Source organism: Psittacula echo, assembly GCF_963264785.1.
Source record: "Psittacula echo genome assembly, chromosome: Z".
In the NCBI taxonomy this organism is placed as follows: Eukaryota; Metazoa; Chordata; class Aves; order Psittaciformes; family Psittacidae; genus Psittacula; species Psittacula echo.
In genome coordinates, this window is record NC_137742.1 from 63541533 (window position 1) to 63568432 (window position 26900).

Sequence of the window (26900 nt, forward strand, 5' to 3'; positions counted from 1 at the left end):
GTATGTGCTGAAGAAGTGTTTTGTGCCAGGGACCAAAACTGTCCTCCAGCATAAGGGCACTCTGCAAGCGAAGAGCTAACATTTAATTTAGTTCAGCTTAAACATAAAAGAATGTACAACATATACAAAATAAATCCACACACACAAAAAAATACATCCTGCACATCCAAACTCTCCAATAAATAAAGGATTTAGCGAATGTTGTAAAGTGCGTTCTATTTTGTTGAAGGAACATGCAGCTGATGAAACAGAAAAATAACAGCAGCTGAAAGGAGAACATATAGATAGTAAGTTTTTAGCAACTCATATCTATTTCTTCATTAACTGAAGCGACAGCTAGCTGCAGCATTCAGATAAAGATGCTAGCCATTAAACACTGCCAGAAGAAGTACCTTGGTAACTGCTGATATTTTCAGCTTTCAACAAATCACTACACATTTTGGGCAGGACAAAAAGTATTTCTGACGTCTATCATTATGTTGTGTCATATAAACAAGGTACTTTTAGTAATGACATGATGAAGGCACAGTGTGAGGTAATCAGATTATATACCAACACCTACATATTAACTATGAGAAAAAAAAAAAAAGAGATAATTCACATTCAAGATGAAGACTTCACAAAGAACAGAATTCACATAATGGATGTACAACATGTCAGAAGTGAACTGAATTCCACGCTACATATACAATAAACATCCCTTTTAATAAAAAGGAACTTTTATATTCAGTACAGCATATAGAGTGACAGTGCTGTCTAGTCAGCCCTGCAGACAACTATGAAATAGCTTCCCTTCAGATACAGCAACCAAGAGTTTGGCAGCAAGGAAGCTGGCTCCACCTTACAGATGGCAAATATAATTCTTTTCTGTACCTCAGATGTACATCAAAAAAAGTTCCATGATCAGATAAGCCTAGGTAAGTCTTCCTTTACACTACTCATCTAGATAATTTTTATACATTTAAGCAGAAATGAAAAAAAAAAATAAAAATCTTTCTTTCTGTGTATTTACACGCCAAATTTAAGAAAGTTTCTCCCTTTTCCATTTTCGAAGACAACATCTAAACAATTCTACTGCTTGTCATTCATCCCCATGCCTGAGTCTTGCAGTAATGCAGTACCAGCTTGCCATCACTTCCAAAACACTGCAAGAAAAAAAAGATATCAAGATAAGGGCTGTTAAGATTATTCATGGGCTAGCATATACATGAATCAAAACAAAAAAAAAAGCCCCCCCACCAGACAACTGTGTCATAGAATAGTTACTGGTAACTAAGCTCTCCATCATAATGGGAGGCATGACAACATCCTGTATGTGAATGAATACATTTCCAGGGATTGTATAAAGTCATGTCTCTCTAAATCATACTCAAATACATCTGTCATTATCAACTATATTACATTAAATGCACGAGACCACCAGCATAGTTAGGCGTAGTAACAATTTTCAAGTCCCAGAAGTATACCAGCAAATTCTGCTAAGCATAGTTGGAAAGGATGTTTAAGGAGAAAATCACCTCATAGAGCGTCCCAACTTCTTGGTCTGGAGATGGAGCAAAAGACTGGTTTACATATATGAACTGGAAGAAAAAGAAAACAGAAGATGGAGAGCTCCCATACATCTCACAGATTACTCAGAAAAAACATTCTGCTGCCAGAAGTGGGTAAATCTGTTCACTGTTTATTTTATAATCTTCAGAGTCCACACCAAAATACCACAAATTATTATTTCTGCTTCGGTGTGGAGGGGCAACATAACTTCCAGGAGCTACCTGTGACTGGCTGTCGCAAAGCAAGCGTGCTGTTTCCTTCTGCTGGAAACTGACCCATCAGCCTCCCACACAGCAGCACAAAACGAACCTACTGTTTTGGACTTTACTCTCATTTCAAGTATGCAAACCATTCCAAATTTGCTCAGTTAGAACAGCAGTCACAGAAATTACAAAACTTTTTGTTGCATACTAAAGTCATCCTTCTCAGTTCCTCTACCAAATGTATATAACATGCAGACAGCAGCTAGTCTCTAACGTCAAAGAGGGTCTTGGAATCTGCAGTGTGAGATAGTGATGTGTAGTACAGTAAACTCTGCTATTTCCAAAGAAAAGTTATTAAATTCCTAGGGCTTTGTTCCTGAAGTATAGCTGTAAGCTTAAATCACACTGGAAGACTCCATGCTTCTGTATTTTTTTCTCCTTGAGACAGTAAGATGGCAGTTAATGAATTAAACTGTTGATAATACCTAGGAACACTGTTGATAATATCTATGAACAAAAAATACCTGAACTATTAGTCTTCTTTGAGATACTAAGCCTTGGGGGAAAAAACCCCAAATCCTTCAGGATTTCTAGACAAGAGAGATGCATAGTGAAACTCTTTATGCCTCTGTGCATAAGTAAGAGCCTGCAGAACAAGAACAGGGTGATTTAATCTACACTTTGGCTACACATTTGACTGTTTTAATGAGTTCGGTTTTAACTTTACATCTTAAAGGAAAGCTTTGAAATGCATGTATCCCTGTTAAGCACAAAACTAGTACAATCATATTTCTGACTCTGTTCCAGCTCTTCCATTTTTATCAGAAGGCCACTTGGGCTGCACATGACGGAACACATAAGCAATATTGGTAATATGCTGCCAAACTGTGAATGTTTCTGAGGTACTCCATTTTAAAGAGAAATCAGGCCTACTAGTAAGTAAACTGAGAAGTTTTGAAGAAAACAGACATCAATATTCAGAACACCAACCCCAAACACTTTAGACTTTTTCCCTAATACTCCTTCTGTATACCTGACTTCTACAATTACACTGTACATATGAACCTTTCACTGAAATGCATCATTGCATAACACGCACACAGAGCTGTGTGGCAGCATCAGACAAGAAGAGACACTGCAAAAAGCCCAAAGGCTGCATGGAGGTGAGCACTTGAGCACATCCAAACTGCATCACGATGGCTCATGGCAATGTGCACAGCTGTGTGTACTTTGAATAGTTTTCCTGGTGTCCCTACACCAGTGGTCTACCAAAAGCCGTGGTCTACATTCATATAGCATCCCTACAAGGTGAAACAACCCAGCCTCGGGGTGTGCAGAGTTCCCTGCCAGGGCTGTTCCTGCCCTCCCCAGGGTGCGTAGGCCAAGCTATCAGCTGCGCCTACCAGCTGCTCGGAGGCCATCAGTTTGAGGAACTTCTTGATGAAGTCGACGAGGCTCTGGATGGTGCGGGTCCGTTCCACCGCCCACTTCTTGGTCTTCATGATAGGCGTGTCGCCCACCGCCTTAAGCAGGACGTCAACTGCGGGGATGACCAAGCGTCAACACTACGCCCCCATTGGCCGGAGCCACCCGCTCACCACCGCCGATTGGCCAGCGTACCTGCCCGTCACCCACAGGCCCGCCCACCTTCCCCGGTGGTGGCTTCTCGCCCCCTTACTTTTCTTTTTCATGTCGCCACTGGCCTCCTCGGTGCCCGGCGAGCCGGCCGGAGGGGGGACCGCGTCAGCACCCCCCGCCGCAGCCCCGCCGTCAGGGGCTTCTTCCCCGGCTTCGCTTCTTTCCTCGCTCTGAGGCGAGGCAGGCACCGGCTGCTCCTCCACTTCCGCCATGCTCCTCGAGAGAGGAGTAGTCGCACAGAAGCGGCGGAAGTGACGCCACGCGGCAGGGGGCTAGTGGCAGTGCAAGGCTTTTTGTCCCTTGCGGGCCGCTGCCTTCCGGTCAGGTGACGGGGTGGGGCTTTGCGCGACGTTGTGCTGCTTTGAGCCGTTCAGGTGCTAACGGACGCCGGCGACGTGTTGCAGTGCGAGCAGCTGCTGCCGCCCCGAGAGTGTGGCGTGAAGGGCGGGCAGGAGGAGGAGCAGGGGCAGCGAGCCCGGCGGCCGCCGCCCCACCATGATCAAAGCCATCCTTATCTTCAACAACCACGGCAAGCCGCGGCTGTCCAAGTTCTACCAGCGCTATGTACGGGCGAGCAGCTGCCGCGCGGGGCCTGTCACCAGGGCTGGGGGAGGGAGATGTGAGGGGCGTTTGTAACCGGGAACCCTCCCGGCCGTGCCCCGCTGCCTGCGGTGAATCGTGGTGACTGCTGCTCCGCGACTGAGGGCTCAGGGCGTGGGGAAATGGGGGTGCTGGGGCCTTGTGAGACCTATCGGTAAGGGAAATGGCATTCGGAAAGCTGGTTTTCCAGACACTGTTCTTTTCGCTGGAAATTGCCCTTTGGCACACTGAGGGTGGAGGAAGGAAGTCTCGCTCAGCGGCGGACTCGGTTCTCTTAAGTTTATCCGTGGAAGCGCCGCGCTGCCGTGATTTTTAGCCTAATCAGCGTCTCTGATGTAGTGCGGCGTGTATCAGTGCTGTGGCAGGGGTGTCAGAAATGGAAAGATGGGCTTTATGGGATTCACAGGTTAAATAAGCAGAGCCTCTCCCCTTGAAAACTTTCAGAATGCTGTGAAAATATAGTTGACATGAAAAAGAAATGTGATGGAATAGAAAAGTATATTCTGTTACTGAGGAGAAGGCAAGTGGCAAGGCAGGTCTGAAAATGCAGCACAAGGGCTTGATCTGAATGGAAGTGCAGCCACAGAGAATTGAGACATGGAAACAGCTGATGTCATTTAAGGATAAAAAAATTTAAGGCAGTGTTTTTATCATGTAGTGTATCTGCTAGCAAATAAACTAAGCTCTGGGCATTAAACCTTGGGCATTGAAACACAGAAAATGACTGATGCTTCCCAGAATTGTGTAAACAAAATATGCTTTTTCAGTAGTACTATTGCTGGCTTGGTTTTATGGCTACATACTTTCAGTTCTGGCTATTACAGAAGTCATATTTAACTTTATTGGAAGGGATGTATCTTACTTCTGCATATTGGAGCAGAAATGATAACTGCGACACTTCTGTTTGCACAGTCAGGCTTTTAATTGGAGGAGTGTAACTGACAGAGGTTGTTGCTATGGACGACTGAATTTGATCCCTTTTCTTTAGAAAGGCAGTACTGGGAAATACTAATACTTGTTTGTTAACCTGTTTTCTTCTTTGTCCCAGTTCTGGGTTACCAAGCAGATATCTTTCTGTATTTACTCTTTCTGATTTAAAAATGAAAATGGAATATAAGCATTGCCCTTTGTCATGGTTTAACTGAAAAGTCCTTGATCAGGGTCAGCATTACATAGCAGCAACTAAAAATTGGTGTGTTAGCAGCATTGTTCTCAGACTAAAGCCAAAACGCAGCCCTGCACCAGCTGCTAAGAAGAAAACCTAACTATCCCAACCAAAATCATGACACCTTTGTGTGCATTCCCACTCTATTCTTGATCACTTCCAAGGCAGAGCTACAGGAACTTACTAGACAAGTTGATTGGTTTTATTTTTTTTTTTTTTCCTCAGTGTGGAGGTAACCAATAAATGAAACACTTTGGAAAGGTATACAGAACGTGTAGCACTGTGAAACAATTACCTTCCATTGTCATTTTCCATTCAAATGTGTCTACTTTCGTGTCTTCAGAAAAATACAGCACATGAAACTAAGAAATTATGTGATCAGGTGGTTTCCCTAAAGCTTTGTGGTGCACAGAGACCAGTGCAGTTGTCCTGGTTATCTTTTTGTATGTGGCTTCAGTGAGACAGGTTTATTTATGGACATTTTGAAACTTACACATACTTTAATATCAATTGAACCAGTACTGGAGGCAAATCTCATGGTTTTTTTCGTGCAAGTGGAAGCATCCACTTTCTACAGTGGTTTCAAAGCATGTCTGAAGTTGCTCAGGCTATGGTGGAGATATGAAAATTTCATAGTATTGGAGAAGACTTCCTGTTCACTTGAAGAAACTGGTTTTAGAATTTATTTCTCTTTGGAAGTTTCTTAAAAACAGTAACTTTTTTTCTACAGTTGTTTCTCTGTAATGTATTCTTTTGTGACCTGCAAAAATATATCATTTTGTGCTGAAATGATAACAGTGATATGCAGCTTGTAAATTGGCAGATGTAAGACTTCAGAAATAGTTCGAGGGTGCTATATACTTTGTGTTGTATTTATTAGATATGCATGGTGTGTATTGTTAATGAATCCATTTTAGCTTGATAGCAAAATGTGTTTTCTTTCATAGAGTGAAGATACGCAGCAACAAGTTATCAGAGAAACTTTCCACTTAGTATCAAAACGTGATGAAAATGTCTGTAACTTCCTAGAAGGAGGACTGTAAGTATAAATACTGGCTAGCAAATATTACTACTGCTGATTGTAATATACTTGTTTGTACAGTTCTAATGTAAATGCCATGTCACTTGAGATATTTTAATACAGAAAGACTAATATGTTGCACATACATATTCTTTACTAACTGAAGCATATATATAAATGTATATATATAAATGTATCAATATGAGTTAGGCAATAAAACTGTTTTTTCTAGAGCAGTAACTGACACAGTGCCATATCTAGTGCTATAATTGTTTCAGACACAAGATGGCAAAGAAACAGGCAGATGATACCTAACCATTTTCCCTAAATCAAGCTAGGAATTTCTGGTCTCCATTCAGAAACCAAGAGTCTTTCATTAGGTAGAGTAAGGTAGGAGGAAAACGACACATCTTCTGTCTCTGGAAGACACACACAAAATATTCTTTCTTGAATCATCATGTTGGTTTTTCTAATGTGGTTTTGCTTTAGTTGAAGAGAAGAAATTTTGAAATGGAAGTGTTTTATTTTGAGATATTTGTCATCAAGGTTAAATAGTTACAAAACCACCTTCTAGGAAAAGTGGTCGCAATTCATAGAGTACACTCATGGTATCCAGTCTAAACAGAGATTGTCATAGCCTGTTAAGTACTGTAATTGTGGAAATTTCTGATAACTGAAAGTTAGTATGCTAATGCCTAAATTTAGTGCAGAGTCAGGTAATGCTTACCTGTACCATGTCAGATCAAGATGATTCCTGATTTTTTTTTATTTATTATTTTTTTAAACTAAAATAGTTCTCTTCAACTGCACAAATGTTGATGCTGTCTTTAGGTTTTTGGAGGTGATTTCAGGCTGGAACATGCTGGCCTGAGTTGTGTAAGTGAAAGACAAGCCATTTGGAGCCTTTTTAAAAAAATCACAGCTGTGCAACAGAAAGAAACTAAGACAGAGGACACAATGCTGGCTTTACTCCTATTGCTCAATTCCAGAGTTATCGTATCAATGTATTTTTTCAGTACTTTTTGTCTTTTCAGGACAGGGATCTCTTTGTAGTTTGCACTTTACCCAAAGGCCTCAGCAGTTTATGTATACACTAACTCTGTGAACTGAAGACCTTATTAGTGTCTATAAATATATAAAGGGGGAGTGTCACGAGGATGGAGCCAGGCTCTTCTCAGTGGCAAACAATGATAGGACAAGGGGTAATGGGTACAAACTGGAACACAAGAGGTTCCACTTAAACTTGAGAAGGAACTTCTTCTCAGTGAGGGTGACGGAACACTGGAACAGGCTGCCCAGGGAGGTTGTGGAGTCTCCTTCTCTGGAGACATTCAAAACCCGCCTGGACACATTCCTGTGTAACCTTATCTAGGTGTTCCTGCTCCAGCAGGGGGATTGGAGTAGATGATCTTCTGAGGTCCCTTCCAATCTCTAACATACTGTGATACTGTGATATTGTGAAGTATTTGGAAGAATTGGCTAAATAAAGCACAGATATGTGCCATTTCTTTCCACTGCCACATTTTTTTGTAATATTTTTGTCTGATAGTTTTTAAACATAGATGTTGCTCTTCAGGTTCTCCCTGGCCTCACTCAAGCATTAATGCAAAACAATGGGCTGAAGCAAAAGTGAACTAAAAGACTTCTTGTTCTTTTTATTTATTTAATAAATCCCTGTGATAAAGGGATGAGACATGATACACCAGACGGGTGATTCAGTTCTGGTACAGAATTAAGGGAGAATTACTATATACGTAGCCACAAGCCTCAAGCTACAAAATATTTTCATTTCTATTTTGCTCAAAGCAAATGTCAGTGATCTGAAGAACACATCTTACGATTTATGTACCTTCTTTGGAAAGGCTATAGCAGAAGAGTGGAAGGAAACACCTGTTCAGACCTCTTATCTTCTTGTTTAGTAACTTGATGATTAGTGAGTCCATAAAAATGTAATTGCTTCTGTGACTTTAACATTGCATCACAAACTATTGGTTGTAGTACAGTGTTATTTCTCAAGATACCAGGCATTTTGTAGCATGCGAGAGTTATGTGTTCTTTGTTATTAAGTGGATCATAAACCTGGCTTAAGGCTATTTCTGTAATCCAAATGCCACTCTACGTTATGTTTCCCATTGATGCTCCTCGGAGAAGGGCAGGGAAGAATTCATAGACATGTGCTCTGTTAATCTGTAAAGCAGATTAACCCTTATACGATGCCTGTTAGTGTGTAATAGAAGTACGTTCAATACTTTTTTTTTTTTTAATCAAACTGCATTATCTGTTTGAATTGATTTTAATAAAATGGTGCATATGTTGATATAATTAATATCCATGTGGCTAACAATAACTGTGCTTGTGTGATACATGTAATTTGGGCTGTTTGGTACCTAGTATTCTTCCAATGTAATTATATCACAAAATAAAAGTTGTGGTACGGTTGGATTTGGGAAAGGTCCGGCCAACCATTAATAGGCCTCCTGTTAACTGGAATAACTGTGAGGATTTGCACAGCTTATCCTGAAAGCCTAACTAAGCTTTCCTGATTTTTTTTCCTGTTTAGATTAATAGGTGGATCTGACAACAAACTGATTTACCGACACTATGCCACCTTGTATTTTGTCTTCTGTGTGGATTCTTCAGAAAGTGAGCTTGGCATTTTAGACCTCATACAAGTAAGATTTTTTTTCTGCTTTGTTTTTTTTAGTAAGTGAACTTCTAAGTACTTTAGAGCTTCAGTATTTAGCTGTGTTTTTTTCTGTCATACTTGGAGGTGGAGGTGGCTTTCATACTGTGAACACACATGAAATTGCAATCAGAAGCTATTTTTTGATAGTATGTTTATTTCTGTTTTCTGGACTGTCTTTGAAAAAGTTGTTTCCCAGGTTGATGAAAAAGGAAGGAAACAGACTGTTTGGAACTGACTGAAAAATCAGCAACTGTTTTTTGCTGCAGCTTTTCAAGGCCTTGGTCTGCAGGCAAAAAATGGTGCAGTTCAAACATTTACTAGAGAAATTTGGATTATGAGAACCTTTATAGATAAGGTTCTCTCTGTGCCTATATGTGCACACACAGACACATAGACACACAGACATACACATATATATGTATTCACTACAAATATATAATGGATTAACACATCCAGAACTTCTTTGGATGAAACTTTCCTTGTGACTTATGAGCTTTGGGTCAGATATACCTTAGAAAACAAGAGGAGATGCTGCCCAGTCATATGTTCTGCACTGAGAGGTGGGCGGGGAGAAGTTAGGAAAAAGAAGTAGAGGTTCTTTCTGAGTCTCAATAAGAATTAAAATGACTTAGTAAGTTAAATGTCTAGTAAAACAGAATTAAGAATAGGAATGTAGATAGTAAATCTTACATCCCTTGCTGTATCCCATATTCATGCTGCATCGATGAAAACCCAGGTGGACTTTCTCACAGTGTGCTGTGCAGAGTGTATCCTGCCTGTGGAGAGAAGCTCTCCCTTTATTGGACCTTTGAGCTGTTACATAACTTCCTCACAAGAAAACAATTCTTTACCTAAAGGGAGTTCTCATGACAACTTCCTGCTGCAGTTTGAGGTACAGACGAGGTCATACAAGTGGTGCAGTCACTGGTACCAAGCAGGAGCTTCCTGCAGGGTCCTCTGTTACAGTGAGCTGGCTGAGTTTATCATACAGCCAAGGAGTTTGTGCAGCACAGCACAGGCCTGTGCCTACTCAGTTTAAGTGTTAACGTGGATCACAAACTCCTAACCATACAACAGTCGCTTGGTCAGGATCAGTGCATTCCACTCTTTGACGCAACTGTAGTTCACCTTTCCCAAAGACATGGTAAGTTAAAGATCACGTTAATAAGATACAGGCTTCTCGAGCCTATTAGAGCAAATGTGTCCTGTTTAAGGTCACAGACTCCTTCAATACAATGTCTTCTGCAAGGCTCCTAGTACAGCAAGTGTGATTTAAACTGTTAAGTGTGTCTGTATCAACTCAGCAACAGAATTAGGCCTGGTAATATGAACACTTATGTCAAGAGAACTCTGACTATACCAGTGAATTTTCCAAGTTCAAATTTGCACATAAACAATTTCACTGATGATTTTTGGTGTAGTCAGATGTGGCAAAAAATAATTTCACAGCATGATGTGATGTATGTCATTACATAAAATGGGTCTTGGGTGTATATGTATGGTTCACTTACTAGTAAGCCTTTCAGAACCTTGCACATCAAGGCTATTAGTTTATTACATAAGTAAAATCTGTGGTATCCTGAGAAATGGGCCTGTATCTATTGATTATTTCACTGAAGAAAGCACTGTGAGTCTTAAAGTTCCTGCAGTTCCCTGCAGACCTTTCTTGGATCTGTATAGCTTCTCATGGTCACCTATTAGTGTTGAAAGCTGCTCTTCAGTATTTAGTGCACTTCTGGACAGTAAATCCAGACTGTCTTTCTGACTGGCTGATGGGTAGCAGGGAAGGAAGTTCTTTTTTTACATCCTTGTATCACCTTTGGTAATAGAAGCATTCTGCAGTATCTGAGCAATTCAAGTTACTGGGTTGGTATACAATTAAGTATACCATGGCCTTAACTGTTCTTAGTATTCTTATACAGAGTTCCTTAGTTGCTTTTTGCATAATGTGTCTTCTTGCTTGGAAGTGCTAAAATATTTATGAAATGAGAAAAGAAGCATGTCAATATTTCATGTAATTTAGGGATGTTTTTCAGATAAAATGGATATTATAGCTATATTTAATCAGATAATAAGGATAGGAAAGATTATCTATGCCAATCAATCTGAGCTGTGTTGTATTTTGCAGGGCCTCTATGCAAGTTCAATTAAGATTTTATTCCTTATGGTATATTAAAAATGTCACATAAGTAGCTTTCAGTTATTTCCAGTTACGTAGTGTAACCTAAACTTTAAGGTGTTGAAGCAAATTGCTTGAGCTTACTACTAGCTATATTTTTATAGCCCTCAAATTCTCTGAATTAGGGAGATGTTAAACTTTTCTTTAAATTGTGTTGCTTCTTGTACCACAAATAACTTTGATGGATTATAATCTCTCAGTCTTTACATTTATCATCTTTTTCATTATGCCCCAATGTTTAATTACTTGTCAGTATAATTACCTGAAGGAATCAGAAATAATAAGAATGCTATTTCTATTTATAGAAATACTTTACTTTTTTCTCACCCATATGATTTTGTTTATGAATAGTCTCATAGAATCATAGAATAGTTAGGGTTGGAAAGGACCTTAAGATCATCTAGTTCCAACCACCCTGCCATGGGCAGGGACACCCCACACTAAACCATGCCACCCAAGGCCTCATCCAACCTGGCCTTAAACACCGCCAAGGATGGAGCATTCACAACCTCCCTGGGCAACCCATTCCAGTGCCTCACCACCCTCACAATAAAGAATTTCTTCCTTATATCCAATCTAAACCTCCCCTGTTTAAGTTTGAACCCATTACCCCTTGTCCTATCACTACAGTCCCTGATGAATAGTCCCTCCCCAGCATCCTTGTAGGCCCCCTTCAGATACTGGAAAGCTGCTATGAGGTCTCCAAGCAGCCTTCTCTTCTCCAGGCTGAATAGACCCAACTTTCTCACCTTCTCTTCATACGGGAGGTGCTCCAGCCCCATGATCATCCTCGTGGCCCTCCTCTGGACTTGTTCCAACAGCTCCATGTCCTTTTTATGTTGAGGACACCAGAACTGCACACAATGCTCCAAGTGAGGTCTCACGAGAGCAGAGTAGAGGGGCAGGATCACCTCCTTCGACCTGCTGGTCACGCTTCTTTTGATGCAGCCCAGGATACGGTTGGCTTTCTGGGCTGCGAGTGCACATTGCCGGCTCATGTTCATTTTCTCATCGACCAACACCCCCAAGTCCTTCTCCGCAGGGCTGCTCTGAATCTCTTCTCTGCCTAACCTGTAGCTGTAACCCTTCCCTCCGGCGTGTCAACTGAACCACATAGCTTGGTGTCATCGGCAAACTTGCTGAGGGCGCACTCAATCCCACTGTCCATGTCACCGACAAAGATGTTGAACAAGACCGGTCCCAACACCGATCCCTGAGGGACACCACTCGTTACCAGTCTCCAGCTGGACATCAAGCCATTGACCACAACCCTTTGCGTGCGGCCATGCAGCCAGTTCTTTATCCACTGAGTGGTCCACCTATCAAATTGATGTCTCTCCAATTTAGAGACAAGGATGTCATGTGGGACAGTGTCGAACGCTTTGCACAAGTCCAGGTAGATGACATCAACTGCTCTGCCCCTGTCCATCAGTTTTGTAGCCCCATCACAGAAGGCCACCAAATTGCTCAGGCAGGATTTCCCCTTAGTGAAGCCATGCTGGCTGTCACCAACCACCCTGTTGTTTTTCATGTGCCTTGGCATGCCTTCCAGGAGAATCTGCTCCAAGATTTTGCCAGGCACAGAGGTGAGACTGACTGGTCTGTAATTCCCCGGGTCATCCATTTTTCCCTTCTTGAAAATGGGGGTTATATTTCCCTTTTTCCAGTCGTCAGGAACTTCACCTGACTGCCATGATTTTTCAGATATGATGGACAGTGGCTTAGGAACTTCATTCGCCAGCTCCTTCAGGACCCACGGATGGATTTCATCATTCATGGACTTGTGCACGTTTAGGTTTTGAAGATGATCTCAAACCAGATCCTCTCCTACAGTGGGCCTAGGGTGTTCATTCTCACAGTCCCTGCATTCGCCTTCCAAGACTTGGGTGGTGCGGTCAGAGACTTTGCCATTGAAGACTGAGGCAAAGAAGTCATTAAGAGCCTCAGCCTTCTCCAAATCCAGGGTAGCCAGTTCTCCTGATATCTTCCAAAGGGGGCCTACATTGTCACTATGGATCAGCAGCTGTTCATTATTCCCATTTTTCTAAGTCACTGTAATTCAACCATATGATCATAGTAGAAAGTATACAGAGATCAATTAAATATTTTTACTTTCCAGTCTCGCTCTCAAGAAGGATCTGTTTAATTTCTTAGCAATAGCAATCAAATTTAAATGTATCTTGCACTGGAAAAGTGCCCTCAAAGTTTATTAGTACATTTCAACCTCAGTTGCAATGTAGATTGGCAGTATATACACATATACATCTACTCAAGCAAATATGTTTTTTCTGTTAATTTTTTTTTGTTGAAAAGTGTTGAATCATTTTCATACATCTTTGTTTACTATAGTTCAGAGACAACACAGGTAAGAGTAAGGCATTTGAAATTTGTTATAGATTATACATACACTGAATTGTTTAAGTAGTTATGTGAAGGACCAGATTATGATCTCATGAAAATAAACTGGTGAAATAAACCCAGAACTTAAGGGTTTTCTCTCTTGTAAACTGAGTAAGTCTATGGTAGCTTAGATTACATTTTCAGTCTGCAGTTATTTTCAGCATAAAGATTTTGTTGTAATACTTAAGATACTTACGTGAAGGCCTGTTACATCACCATTAGGTCAGAACTGTTTCACAAGTCATCTTGGTTCAGGCTTAATGAATACACTGTATGTGCTGAAAATCATACACTCTGCCTCAGATTTTATGCTGTCTTCAAACTAAATGTGTTTGAACAGTTCAGGCAAATTCATACTGTTAATATTTGTCCATTTTCTTTCTTTTTTTCAATAAGCACAAGATTCTGTTTATTTTTTGTTAATTCGATGGGAGATGCAACAGCATTTGTGCTATGCTTTTGATAGGTTTTTGCGGTCTTTTGGATTCAGTGTGAATTAATTCATGAGTTCTGGTTATTTCAGACTGTTCTCATTAGCCTCTGAAGTGTAAGGTTATAATGCATGGAAATTAAATACATAAGAAGATATAACTAGGTGTAGGCTGCCATGTGGAAAAATTGAGTGACATTTAAATGGTTCCTAACTAGCCTAGGGACCTAAAAACTTATAACAACTGCTCATTTTTTAGGAGTTTAGCACATTGATGTACTTCCAAGACTTGTTGACTCAATAAGCAGCTAAATATGAGATCAGTCTTCCATGAGAAGTTGTATATAGCCTATCAAGGTAAGGATGTTCAGTAAGAAACACGGAGAGGCATATGACTGGGATACCTATTTTGACAGCAGAAAAATCACTAAATAGTTCTCAGGTAATACTACTAATTTATTTTAGAGTTCAGTGAAAAGCGAAGGGCAGGAATTAAGAACAAAAAGCCATACTGACCTAAAAAGCCCTTCATGGTAAAGATGGTGTTCTATGTTTTGACATACTGCTCTCTATGGGGAGCTTGTATATATCCAATAACAATTTGGTGTTTTGCTTCATATACTTTACTCTCCAGGTGTGTATCTGGCTTTATTAAAGCATAGTTACTACAAAAGTGTGGGGGTTTTCATACTTTTTTTCCCTACTTGTTAATTTTTCTTTTTATTTTCTTATGTTCCCCTCACCCCCCACTCCACCCCTTTTTACTTCCATGGGGATATGCTTGGGTATTTCTTTGAAAGATTATGATTTAAAAAAATAAGCACAATTATTCCCAGGCCGAAACCACAGCACTGCACCAGCTACTAAGAAGGAGAAAAACTGCTGCTGCTGAACCCAGGACAGGGAGCTAGTAGTACATTGTGCATATATGCCATGTATCCTTATTTTCCTGCTATTTGACTCATTTATTTATGGTTCTTTTCCAAGAACATCACAAGGCTCATTTGAACTGGTGTGTGGAGGGTGTGTGTGTGTCCCAAAACAATTGGTGTGTTTTTTCTTCTGGATATTGTGACTACAGCATCTGGAGCAATTACTGAAGTACTTAAATTCTATCACTGCTTGCCACAGTGTGCAATTCACGTGACTCTCAGCTAAAATTATGATGAAGGCTTTAATTTTATTTACCATATTGGTTATTTGAGGACATGTTAAATTAGGTAGGTTAAGGAATGTTAGTGTGAAAAATCCAGTTCACCTTGCAGATTAATGCTTTTAAAGACTAGTTACTTATAATGGATGTATACCTTGTCAGTGCTGACATTACTCTGTGAACTCTTCTCTGTCAATGGAAGATTGAGGAAGTTTCTGAAATTTCCATGAGAAATCCTTAGCAAGTGAGAAATCTCTTTGAAGAATACTCAGTGCCTGCTGATTTCCCTTAGAATAAAAAATGTTTGATGGGTATTACTGGTTCATCAAGCAGAGATCTGTGGCTTGATTCAGTGGGTTGTGTTGTCACTATGTAATGGGCAGAGGTTTAAAAGTAACCATTTTAACTGTGATTCAAGTGTTCTTATAGGAGAAGACCTAGTTACTGGAAGAAGGTCAGAAGAATAAAACATGTCTTGTTGATGTGTGGACATATAAGCTGCTACTAAATACAGATCAGCAAGGGCTTTTTTTGAGAATTTTTTGAGTTGTTTTTGTTTTTAACATGTTCATTTATTGTCTAAGGAACTAGATGGATGTCAATGAGTATGTAAATTCATGTGCAGACTTGGTGACGTATATGAGGAATATATATATATCTTTTTAATGGCATGAAACTATTAGCTTTTGTAACTAAAACCTTTGGATAAAGGTAATGTTTACAATCTATTTCCAGTCTTCTTCCTGCAGTTGATATCAAACAGCATTGTCCTTGTAACCACATTCTCCTAAGGTACAAGTAAAGTAAGAGAACATCTCTGGTCATCTGTCTTGCTGCACATAGTTGTGAACTGTATAGTTTGTTCTGCTTAACTTGTAAGTTTTTCACTTTGCTCACATTCTTTCTTTATACAACTCTGGTTTTATCACAACAGATTAACAACTAATTGAAGAAGAAAAATCTGCTTTGCTTTTTGCTTCTGTTAAATTATACTGAAGCTTTCATTTACTTAGTTAACTGTTGTCAATGAACCTTACTGTCTTGAGTCTGCCTGTGAAAATGCTGTATGTTCCTAGTTTGTTATGAATTGGTATTTTGATATTAAAGAATAATCTTTGTTCTGAATGCATGGAACATCAGTTAGACGTAGTTTGATAATAATAGTTATAAAAACAACAGATGGTGATCCTCCTCTCTGTTACAAGAGAATAAATGTAAGCGGGATCTGAGATCAGGGATTCAGATGTGAAAATTATCTTTCTTCATGGATATCCAAAGTAGACAACTGGAAATGGCTAATATTGTGTAGACCTGTTTCACTGGGTCTGCAGACATAAATCTGTGCCTACAGAAGCAATCCTTTTATCCACCAAGAGTGGTGATAAACGCAGTTAAATCCAGTTGGTGACTGGTCACAAGCGGTGTTCCGCAGGGCTCAGTACTGGGGCCAGATCTGTTTAATATCTTTATCAGTGACCTGGATGAGGGGATAGAGTGCACCCTCAGTAGATAAGGTCGAGTGCACCTCCCAGGTTGGGTGGAAGTGTTGATCTGCCGGAGGGTAGAAAGGCTCTGCAGAGGGATCTGGACAGGCTGAATCGTTGGGCTGTGGGCAGGGGTATGAGGTTTAATGAAGCAAAGTGCTGGGTTCTGCCCTTGGGCCACGACAACCTCGTGCAATGCTACAGGCTGGAGGAAGAGTGGCTGGAAAGCTGCCCATAGAAAAGGACCTGGAGGTGCTGATTGATGCCTCTGAACATGAGCCAGCTTGTTCCCAGGCAGCTAAGAAGGCCAGTGGCTTCCTTTCTGATGAAATAGCGTGGTGCGCAGGGCCAAGGCAGTGGTCATCCCCCTGTACTCGGCACTGGTGAAGCTGCACCTCAAATCCTGTGTTCAGTTCTGGGCCCCTCACTACAAGAGAGACATTTAGGTGCTGGAGTGGGTCCACAGAAGAGCAGTGAAACTAGTGAAGGGCCTGGAGCACAGGTCTAATGAGGAATGGCTGAGAGAACTCAGGGTGTCTAGTCTGGAGAAGAGAAGGGTTAGGAGAGATCTTATCACTCATTACAGCTACCTAGAAGGAGGTTGTAGTGAGGTGTGGGGATCAGTCTCTTCTCCCAAGTAACAAGTGGTAGGATGAGAGGAAATGGCCTCAAGATGCATTGGGGAGGCTTAGATTGGATATTAGAAAAAATTTCTTCACCTAAAAGGTTGTCAAGTACTGGAACAAGCTGCCCAGGAAAGTGCTTAAGTCACCATTCCTGGTGACTCAAAAGATGTATCGATGTGCTGCTCTGTGACATCATTTAGTTATGGACTTGGCAGTGTTAGATTAACAGTTGGACTTGATGATCTTAAAGTCTTTTCCAACCTAGACTATTTTATAATTTTTGTCAGCAAAACATGGCTTCTTATTCTTATTTCTCTGAGCCTAGGCAGTTTGAAATCTGTTCCTCTCGAAGACTCAGATGGGATTAATAAACCATGTTGAAACGAAAGAGAATTGGAACCAAGTGTTTAACTTCTTCCATATTTATGCTTTAGGGTTTGAGGTTAGTATTGGAAAAAAAAAAAAAAGAAGAGAGTGACAACTAAATAAAAAATACTAAATACGTATCGTGACAAAACAGTCTTGAAACAAAACAGAATTTCCCACGAGTTGCATCTTACTTATCTGTCGTTAATAAAGCATATGTTTAACTTAGAGGTCTTGACATCTCATCTGAATAGGGGTTATCGCTTGCGTAAAGGGAACCTCTCTAGGAGTGAAGTCTTCTCAGTACTTGCCTCAAGGACATTGTGTTGAGTGAAGCATTCAGGAGCTTCACAAGTGCAAGTACAATCATCTTTTCATTATCAGGCCTAATTGAAGTCTGGGATGCAATTAGTATACCCATACTGGCTGAGTGCCAGGAAATCTGTCACAGAAGTACCTGGAGCAGGGTGATGCGCAGTTCATATCTGGCAAAAATCATCAGTGGCCAGGCTTCAGCAGTTGCTTTGATTTTTCTGTTTTGCGTGCTTATGTTCTAGATTCAGGGAGGGGTTATTTGCCTGGGTACAAACTGCTGGACTTTTCTAAATTTATTTGGTGGTATGCCTGACAGGATCAGCAGGTGTGACATTAAGACAGTTAGGACAGCTACCCTTGGTTCATCCTGAATTCAGCAGGTCTATAAACCAGGCAAAAGCTGCTGTACTGTTACCGGGAGCCATAATGCTGACAAACTTGCATGGTGCTGACAGTTTTTATTGCTCATGTGTCTCTGTATGGCGAAGTATTTAACATTAGTCTGGGTAACCAGGAGATGCCTACAACATAGTAATTGTTAATAATAATGGAAAATTAGGTGATTTTTGTTTAATAATTGGGTTGGATTGGGAAGGAACACTTTGAGTCACAGCTGAGAAAATTGTAGCATAGATGATGTTGCTATTTTTCAAGATGCACCTATTTTAAACAATAAACAACTCTGATTTTTAGCGGTATTGTAACATAAACTGACTTGTGCATACAGTTTTGCCCTCTGCAGAGAACATACTGTTGGCATAATAATGTTAACCACAGAATTCCTATAGATGCTTTTAATGCCTTAAATCTGCCCTGATGAAACTATTGAGTTTCTGTTAAAGTTTGTCCTCTGGCTTTTTTTCCTTTTTGCAGGTATTTGTGGAGACACTAGACAAATGTTTTGAAAATGTCTGTGAACTGGATTTAATTTTCCATGTAGACAAGGTACTGTGGTGAACGCCTGTAATACTTCTTGTCAAGTAAAACGTTTCGTTCAACTGATACTTGGTATTAAACTCTGCAATGATCTAATTTTATTGTCAGATCTAGACAGTTGCGACATACTATTTTTAAGACTTGAAAGCTATGCTTTTTTGAGGAAAAATAGTAATATGGGAGATTTGCATGGTGTCACTGCACATATAATTGTAAAATTGGAGACATCGAATATTCTCAGAGTAGGACTTAGTTTCAAGAAATAATTTGTTCTGTTTTGTTTATGGTTAAGTATTATATTCCTCACAACTGAAACTGTTACAGGGTTTCCCAGGTAAGGCTGGCAGTTGCTTTTTAGATGCTATGATTATGTAATTTAAATGCTGTGTGAATCTTTCTCTTCTAAATCTCAAACAGGCATTGTGTCTTTTTCAGCCATTCAGAACCAATCTTATTTGAATATTCCCAGTTATCAGAAGCAAGTGGTTTATTTATTGAGCTGGTTTTGAGAAATGCTAATACTAAAGGAATTACTAAAGTAGTCTTTTATTTAAAAGGTTGTTGGCACCTCTTGGGGTATTAACTTAAAAGGCTGAGAAGTGAATATACAGAATTTATTCCTTTGGTTGCATTTTGTGCCTCCTGTTCCTTTCTGTGCGGTCACCTTTCCCTATCTGTGAAAATTTTATTGCATCAACAGCAAAAGATGCAAAGGGAAAGTAAGACAAGAATCAGTAAAAGTGAACTGAAAACAGTAACAAGTTGGGTATCTGAAACAACCATTTAGAGCTGACTCAATTTGTTTAAAAATCAGGAAGATCTTTTGGAAGAAGCATTTGGAACTTAACCAGACAGTGAAATGCAAATGTCCATGAATAGGTGTTTAAACTGATATCATGCTCATGACAAGTCATTAGGATTTCCAGTCTGGCTGGAACATGTTAGTTGTTTCCAAAATGACATATTAGAGTACAGAAGAATTTCAGTGGCTCATATGTTGGCTTCTGAGCGTAAAAACCCAAAATACTGCAATCATTTTGTGGCAAAGAGTTTGATCTTTAGCTGCAGAACACTTTAGCTTCTGTGCTGTCCAAGCTGTTACTCTGTATCATATTTCCTTCAGTAGCATTCCTTCACATAAGTATTATTTTACACCTTATGAGAAACATCTTTCTAATAAAATACAGAGAACTGAGGTGCTTCAACATGTTAAATTTCTTGGAGAATATTTTACTTTGTATCAGATATGAGATGGTATTTTCTTTTTGAAAACTATTTGTCAAAGGGAAGCTAAAATTTGATTGGATGTTTAGTCTAGAATTTTCAAGCTCTGAAAAAAATGTGAATCCTAAATACTAATTATATACTTTAGCAGAAGCAGCCCATTTCCAAAATAAAAGATGAATGAAACCTTGAGTCAAGTATTTAAGTAAGGATTGTTATTCTTTCTCCTAAGTATTTATTTGATTCTTAAAGCTATACTCAGCAGCAATAGGCAGAAAGGAAAAGGTGTTTTCAGCCTCTCTAAACACAATAATTGTATATTTATACTGAAATACACTAATGATTTGTCAGGGGAACAACTCTTCAATTTTGTTTTTAGGTATGGCACAAAAATGGGAAGTGTCGTGGTTTTTGGTATACTGCTTGCATCTCATCTTCAGAATTGTTTGATTTGGAGATTTACTTCTATCCTTGATCCACAAGGAAATTGCAAGACTATCCAAAATAATAGCAGAATTCTGCTTTGAAGTATCAGATTGTACAGTGTGTTTGTTTCAGAAAAGTAATAAAGTAATAAACTGTTCCTTGTCCTTAGAATTATAATGGAATTAAAATATTACACATTACATATTCTCTCTCGATTTTCACTAGAAACTATATGAAAGCATGCCTTAAAAAATAAATAAATAAGAAGTCTTAGATAAAGTGCACATGCGGACTCTTGAAGCAGAGATTCATGAAGCAGGGCTTACATCCCCATGTCAGGGTTGCAGGGAAGAGGGCTATGTAGACATACCGTTTTCATTAATGTCTCCAGATGGCTTATGTAGTCCTACAGTTTGAGACCTAGTTGTTAGTCTTAGTCCTAAAAGCTGAAACTCCCTGTTTGTGGTGTAGCTCAGGTATGTCAGTTCTTATAAGCCTAGTCTTCATACCTGAGGTGAGTGAGCATCACTGCGTCTCTTCCTGCATAGATGTAGCCCAAAGTAGTTTTTACACATCCATTTGTGAGCAATTTGTTTAATCTTGTAGAGCCTGCTCCTTAAAGGTATTGCTGCTATGGATATTAATTGGAACTCTTGTCCATAGTTCTTGGATAGAAACCAAGTCCTGAAAGGAAGATGAAGGTGAAAGTTTCTTCTAGTATTAGTAAGTGAAGTGGTATAGCTGCTGAGTTTGTAGCAGAACTATGAACAAGAAGATATTAAGAGAAATGAACATCAAGTTTTTCACAAATGGTTTTAAATAAATCGGTAACATTAAGTGACTTACAGAATGTATGTTTCTGTATTGAGGAATCTGGGTATGATCTGTCCAGATGCATTTGGAACATACTGCATTTTTAAATGTTCTTTTGATATTTTTCAGGTCCATAATATATTGGCTGAAATGGTCATGGGTGGAATGGTTTTGGAGACCAACATGAATGAAATTGTCACTCAGATTGATGCCCAAAATAAACTGGAGAAATCTGAGGTAAGAGTGATGCCCTGTGTGGTTTCTAAACTTAAAAACATGTTTGCAGTAAATGCGTGCTATCTAATGCTGTTTGTCCTTCAGTAGTAAACTATATACAGCTGCTTGCTTCTAATGCTAAAAATTAACAATGTATCTTTAGGTTAGGATGTTGTATCTTTCATCATAAGTAATAATTGCTTAGAGTTGCTGCTGCTTAGTTCTTGCTATTTGTGTATAATAGCATTGTGAGCCATTGTTATTGGCATACTTCTAACTTTTTCTTGAAGAAAACATTTTATTTCCAGTGTATTTATTACTCTGGACTAGTGACTCTAACACTTAAATGAAAATAGATAAAGAACTGAAGTGTATATACAAAGACTACATATTCCTGTCTGCTGGAACGTTTCTAGCACCTGAAATTAATTGCAGCATATTTAGCTTCACAATAATAATATTGCAATGAAAAAGAAGAAATTGGACTGAAATGGACTAGATAGAATTTAAAGCCCAGTTTTAGATCTTCAAAGTAAATACGAATTATTCCATTTGGTAATCTGAACATTTGGTCTTCAGCTGAGTAGATTCGAGTAAGAAAGTGATACTCTGTGTATGCCCATAGCAGTCTGAGTGGGGGTTACTCACATAAGTTGTGGGAATCCCTTTTCAATTCAACAGTTGTTGAATTTGTGTATAGGAAAAACTTAGACTGAAAAAGGGTTCTGGAATTACCTTAGCTATGACAGAATATTACTGTTCCTTTAACATCACTAGGCACATCTTGTAAGCCAAAATATTACTAGTACATTTTAGCTTAGTTTGTGATTAATTCTTATTGCTAAGAGTAATTCCACAGAAGAGCACATCATCTGATTTTTGAAGTGTAATGCTCAGATTTCTGAACAAACCTTTGCTTGAATTGGAAACTGTTTCTAAAATTGAAGTCAGCTGAGTAGATTGAAATATTGCAGGTCACATAATTATGAACTAAATGACATTTTAGGACAAGACACAGAGAACTTCCTGATTTTAACTTCAGTGCAACAAAGAAATGAATTCTTCAGCTTTTTTGTGGTACAATGTATGCTGTTCTCCTAATTTTGCAATTTTTTTCCTCCTAATTCTTGTAATTTTTTGCTATATTTTAATAACTTCTGTATACATATATTTTTCTTTATTGGATGGAAAAGTAACATAGGGTCCGAGAAGCTGAACTTACTGGGCAACTGTATTCTACCATGTATTATGTGCATATTGGTTTTACCTGAAAGCACTTAATTAAGGTATTTATTCTTAATTATGTGAATTCTGTTACTAAATCAACTGTAGACCAGTCTCTAACTACTCATCTGAAACACATCAATTCAGTGCAGCCAGCTGCAATGCTTGCTGTTTTCCATTATTCATCAGTAAGTCATTCTTCTTTAAGATGCTTTTAGTATAAAAATAGGTGGTAGAAGATATAAAAAACCCCATGTAGAGTTCAGAGCATATGCAGAGCAAGTAGCAATCTGTTCCTTTCCATTCAGCAATTAGTTATAAAAGGTAAAGAAGTAGCAGTGATAAATTAAATCACTTGGTGACTGGGATCGAGTGGAGCATTTCACAGTCTGCTCACCACAAATTTCTTTTTCTTAGTTCAGTGACTCTTTCTTTTCAAGTTTAACAGTTGAGATACTGTTATGCTGAGATACTTCACAATACCTGGTAACTATTTCCTCAGATCATTAATCATTTGTTTCATGTATATTCACAGAAATTTCCTGATTGCTATTTCTTTTGCTTTTGTCTTTCTGATCAAGGTTGTAAGTCTTTGAACATGTCTTTCCTAAATACATATTTTCGAGATACAAGCAAATCCATTTTGTGTAAATCAAAATCAGTAATAACATAATAATATTTTTGAATGCTGGTCAGTGAGAAATCAAAACTAGTGGATCTTCTTAGTTTTCTTTAATTTAGAAGATTATTTTAAAAAATGTAATAATTATTATTGATCCAGTCTGTAGTTCATAGGGCTGCCACCTAAGCCATAGCACTCTGACTTTTGTCTGTTTGGCTTGTTAGACTTTTGTCTTGCATCTATAAAATAGCTGCTTTAAGGTTTAATTATCTTTTATAGTTGAAATGGTGAAGCTAATCAAGTTGTAACTGAACTATGTTTTCAGAAATGAATTTTTTATTGTGCTCACCGGGCTTCCCATAATACACAGAATTTAGCCATTTGATATCAGGTATTTGTTTAGTTACGTTATCAAGTTTCTAAACAGGCTTTCAGTTAGAATTCAGTGAAGAAATTTGAATGTATTTATAAATTCACAAATAGTTGAGCAAAATTACTAACTCAAAAAATTTGTTAATGCTTTCAGCAGAGATTAATTATATAAACCATGATGAGGGAGTCCCTAGCTTTGATTTCTGATCCAGCTTTTACATTGCTTGGGTGGGCTACGACGTAAATTCTATTTCTACCCAGACAAATGTCTTAAATGCATTTCCCTACCTTTCAGTATAGTGTGTATCTGTGAATGGATTTTTGGTCAATCCTCCTAAAGCTGAAGGATCACTGTGATTAAGGGAGGGAATTTTTGGGAGAGGGGTCATTGGGAATTTATCCAGAGCCTCTGGAAGTATTATAGGTAAACCTGGGCTACCTCTTCTCTATTTGGAGTGTTCAACTGCGTGTGATTTAGACTTTTAAGTTGGACCTCATTTTTTCCGAACCTCTTGATCTTTTCTAGCTCTTTCCATTCTTCTCTCTTGCAGACCTTTATCTTTCAGTCTCCCAGACAGGACAGGTAGACAAAGGTATTGCTGACTTTTAGAAAAAATGTACTTTTAACAAAAAGGGAAAGCAAAATGATGTCAAAGGCAATAAATTATGTAGGCCAGACTCAAAAATTATGTGTAAAAATACCCATACTAGTCCTTGTAGCCTACTTTTTGTGCTAGTTTCTTCTTGTAGTTCCCTCATCTTTTTATTGGCTATAGTGTATTTTACTAGCTTTCCATTGACATCATATTTTTTATTTTATTTCTCTTCCTGCATTTTAGAATTTAACTTTTCTTTTTATCATTGTTTAAGAAACAAAAGGATATAAACTTCCATGAATATTTACAAAAAAAAGGCAAAACTAGTCTAAATAAAAATTGAACACACAGATAACAAAATATGGTGTGATAATAGAAATAGCTTCCTTATTGGGAGAATTGTGTACCTGATAACTTAAAATAGGTAATATGAACCTTTTTGCTTCACCATTTAGTGTTTCCAAATGAAAACCAAGAACTTTTGCCAGTTTGCAAGGAGAAGTGTCAGAATAAGTTTCAGGGAAAAAAGACGTTAAAAAAAATGAAACAAAATCAAAACAAACAGAAAACCAAAACCCCAACCAGACATCAAACCTAACAAACTCAAATAGTTTTATGCATACAGAATAAAATTATCAGTGCAATTTGTAAGGATCTTCTAACCTTAAGTCACCATCATCATGGCTTGACTTCGTGAACGAAGATTTGGGAAGGGCTTTACCCACACTTACTACAAGCGCGCTGAGGACTAGAAAGGCCAATGTGGGATAGGTATATCAAACATAAAATGAGAAGGGCTGTCAGCATGTACTCAACTTCAGATGTATATTTGCTGCCCTTGCAATCTGAATTGCTGGATTTTGCTTTAAGATACCTTGGTAACTGCAGTCATTGAACATGAATATTAACAAGGAAATGAAAAAGGAGAAGGGAAATGTATTTTTGAAGTTCAGTTTATGGTCATTGTCGCCCATCATTTGCTATTTGTAACATTTAGTTCAGCTCAACAGTTCGAATGTCAGTCAATGTTAATTGCAGTACTTAAAAAATCATTTCCACTCATTTTAAGTATCTGTGTATTCAAACTACAGGTATCTTAAATAGCTGGAATCTTAAGCAGATGAAGTTTATTTGATTTATGAATAGCTTTGCTCTTTACTTTGTACATGATCTAAGATAAAGTAATGTAATACCTTGAAGATTTAATAACTATAATTCTGTAATTGGATTTAGTAGCACCAAGTTGTAAAGTGTTAGCTAAGAACAGCTTTGGGAAGTATGAAATGTTTTACCTAAATTTGAAGTATGCTATAGCACGTGAAGAAGATCAAGCAAATGACCTTCCTCTGCCTAATATGTCAAGACTTGTAACATACAATCTGTATTTCATTGTAGCAGTAGGGAGCTTGATTTCTGTTTTCTTTCTATTATTTGTGCAAAGCTGATTTTCTTTTTTTTCTGTTCTGCTCACACATACTCTTATTTTTGGGTCTGGCAATGAAAAACAAACAAACAATTAATCATTCCCATCCATTACTCTCTTTGTGATTCAAGTGCTTAAAATTTCTAAGAGTATGTCTTAAGTCTTCTTATCTGTTTGGCCTCATTTTGATATACTTGCAGACTTCATTTTGTTTTTTCTCTAATTATGTTCATTTATTTAACTTCATAAGCAGGGGACATGATCATTCCTTTATATTATGTATTGCATCCTTTCATGGTTTCATAACCCTGCTGCTTTGAAGTCATACTTGTTCTGGAAAGAAGCATTGGTATGAAACACCAGCAGCAGAAGGTCCTAGTACCTCCAAAATACCTGGGAAAGGGTGGCTTATTTTGCAAAGCGTTAGCCTTCATTACTTTGTTTTCCAGTAGGCTGTGTATTTTTATATGTTTATTTTAGAGATAGCTAGCTCTGTGTAGAGTTGTTTGGGATGGAGGTTTAAATATTATTTTTTTAATATGTATATGCATATTAACTACATTTGTGATGTGCAATACTTTTTTGAAATGATCTGCATTTCTTTTTAAAGAGTAAAACAGTGTGTCTGAGATCACTTTCATATAAAGTTATTAGTGGGGCATTATGAGAAAGGGTGATGATAAGAATTAAGAAAATGGATTCCTGTAGTGATAAATAATGACGTAAGTAAACTAACAACAGATAATGGTGGCACTTGGTAGACTAGGACCAGAAGAATGAAAGTTCTGTTATTAAAAGTATCTATTTCAACCTTTAAAATATTTTTTTTAATGTAAATGCCATTGCTTTTTCACTCTGAAAGTATATAAGCATGTTTACATGCATTTTTTATAGTAACTGAATCTAAAATTTTAATACACAGCATTTTAACATGAAAGTGCAACCTCCAATAACAAATTACATTCAGAATACAAAACAGCTGTGGCAAAAATGTGATGTTCTGTAATACCAGCTGTATGCAATTTGTACTGTATTTCTGAAATTTTATTAATATGTCTTGTCTTAAGTTTCAGTTTCACTTGCTTTAGTCATCCGCTTACTGTGACAGACAACCATCATTCACTGCATGTTTAAAGCTTGCTACGTATTTTGGTTTTTTTTTTTGTTGTTGTTTTTTCAAGTGAAGCAGTTTTTTCTTTGCATGTCACCAACTTACCCTCTGAGTTGTTTT

At 38.4% G+C, this 26900-nt stretch overlaps 2 protein-coding genes across 3 annotated transcripts in view; one reads left to right on the forward strand and one right to left on the reverse strand.

The window, feature by feature from the left end:
* Positions 1–62: 62 nt before the first annotated feature.
* ATG12 (autophagy related 12) lies at positions 63–3697 on the reverse strand. The gene is made up of 4 exons (XM_080638802.1): positions 3433–3697; positions 3158–3294; positions 1518–1580; positions 63–1145 (listed from the first exon to the last, which is right to left on the reverse strand). Exons 1-4 carry the CDS (start codon positions 3602–3604, stop codon positions 1086–1088), a joined length of 432 nt encoding a protein of 143 aa, XP_080494928.1. The 5' UTR covers positions 3605–3697; the 3' UTR covers positions 63–1085.
* Positions 3698–3719: 22 nt separating this feature from the next.
* Positions 3720–26900, forward strand: part of AP3S1 (adaptor related protein complex 3 subunit sigma 1) — a 28142-nt gene continuing 4961 nt past the window's right edge. The window contains exons 1-5 of one of the 2 annotated variants that reach the window (XM_080638800.1): positions 3723–3956; positions 6105–6196; positions 8739–8850; positions 18691–18762; positions 21346–21453. In XM_080638800.1, the coding sequence (XP_080494926.1) occupies positions 3888–3956; positions 6105–6196; positions 8739–8850; positions 18691–18762; positions 21346–21453 (453 nt within the window). In that variant the 5' untranslated portion in view covers positions 3723–3887. Of the gene's footprint in view, positions 3957–6104; positions 6197–8738; positions 8851–18690; positions 18763–21345; positions 21454–26900 lie in introns of both variants that reach the window. The other variant, XM_080638801.1, reaches the window with a different exon arrangement.

Bases quoted from the DNA above. Each gene is read 5' to 3' on its own strand.
- ATG12 (XM_080638802.1), bottom strand. From the start codon at position 3,604: ATGGCGGAAGTGGAGGAGCAGCCGGTGCCTGCCTCGCCTCAGAGCGAG. The intron at 1,581-3,157 runs GTAGGCGCAGCT...TTTTTCTTCCAG, and splicing joins TGATGGCCTCCGAGCAGCTG to TTCATATATGTAAACCAGTC. The intron at 1,146-1,517 runs GTGATTTTCTCC...TTTTTCTTGCAG, and splicing joins AAGTTGGGACGCTCTATGAG to TGTTTTGGAAGTGATGGCAA.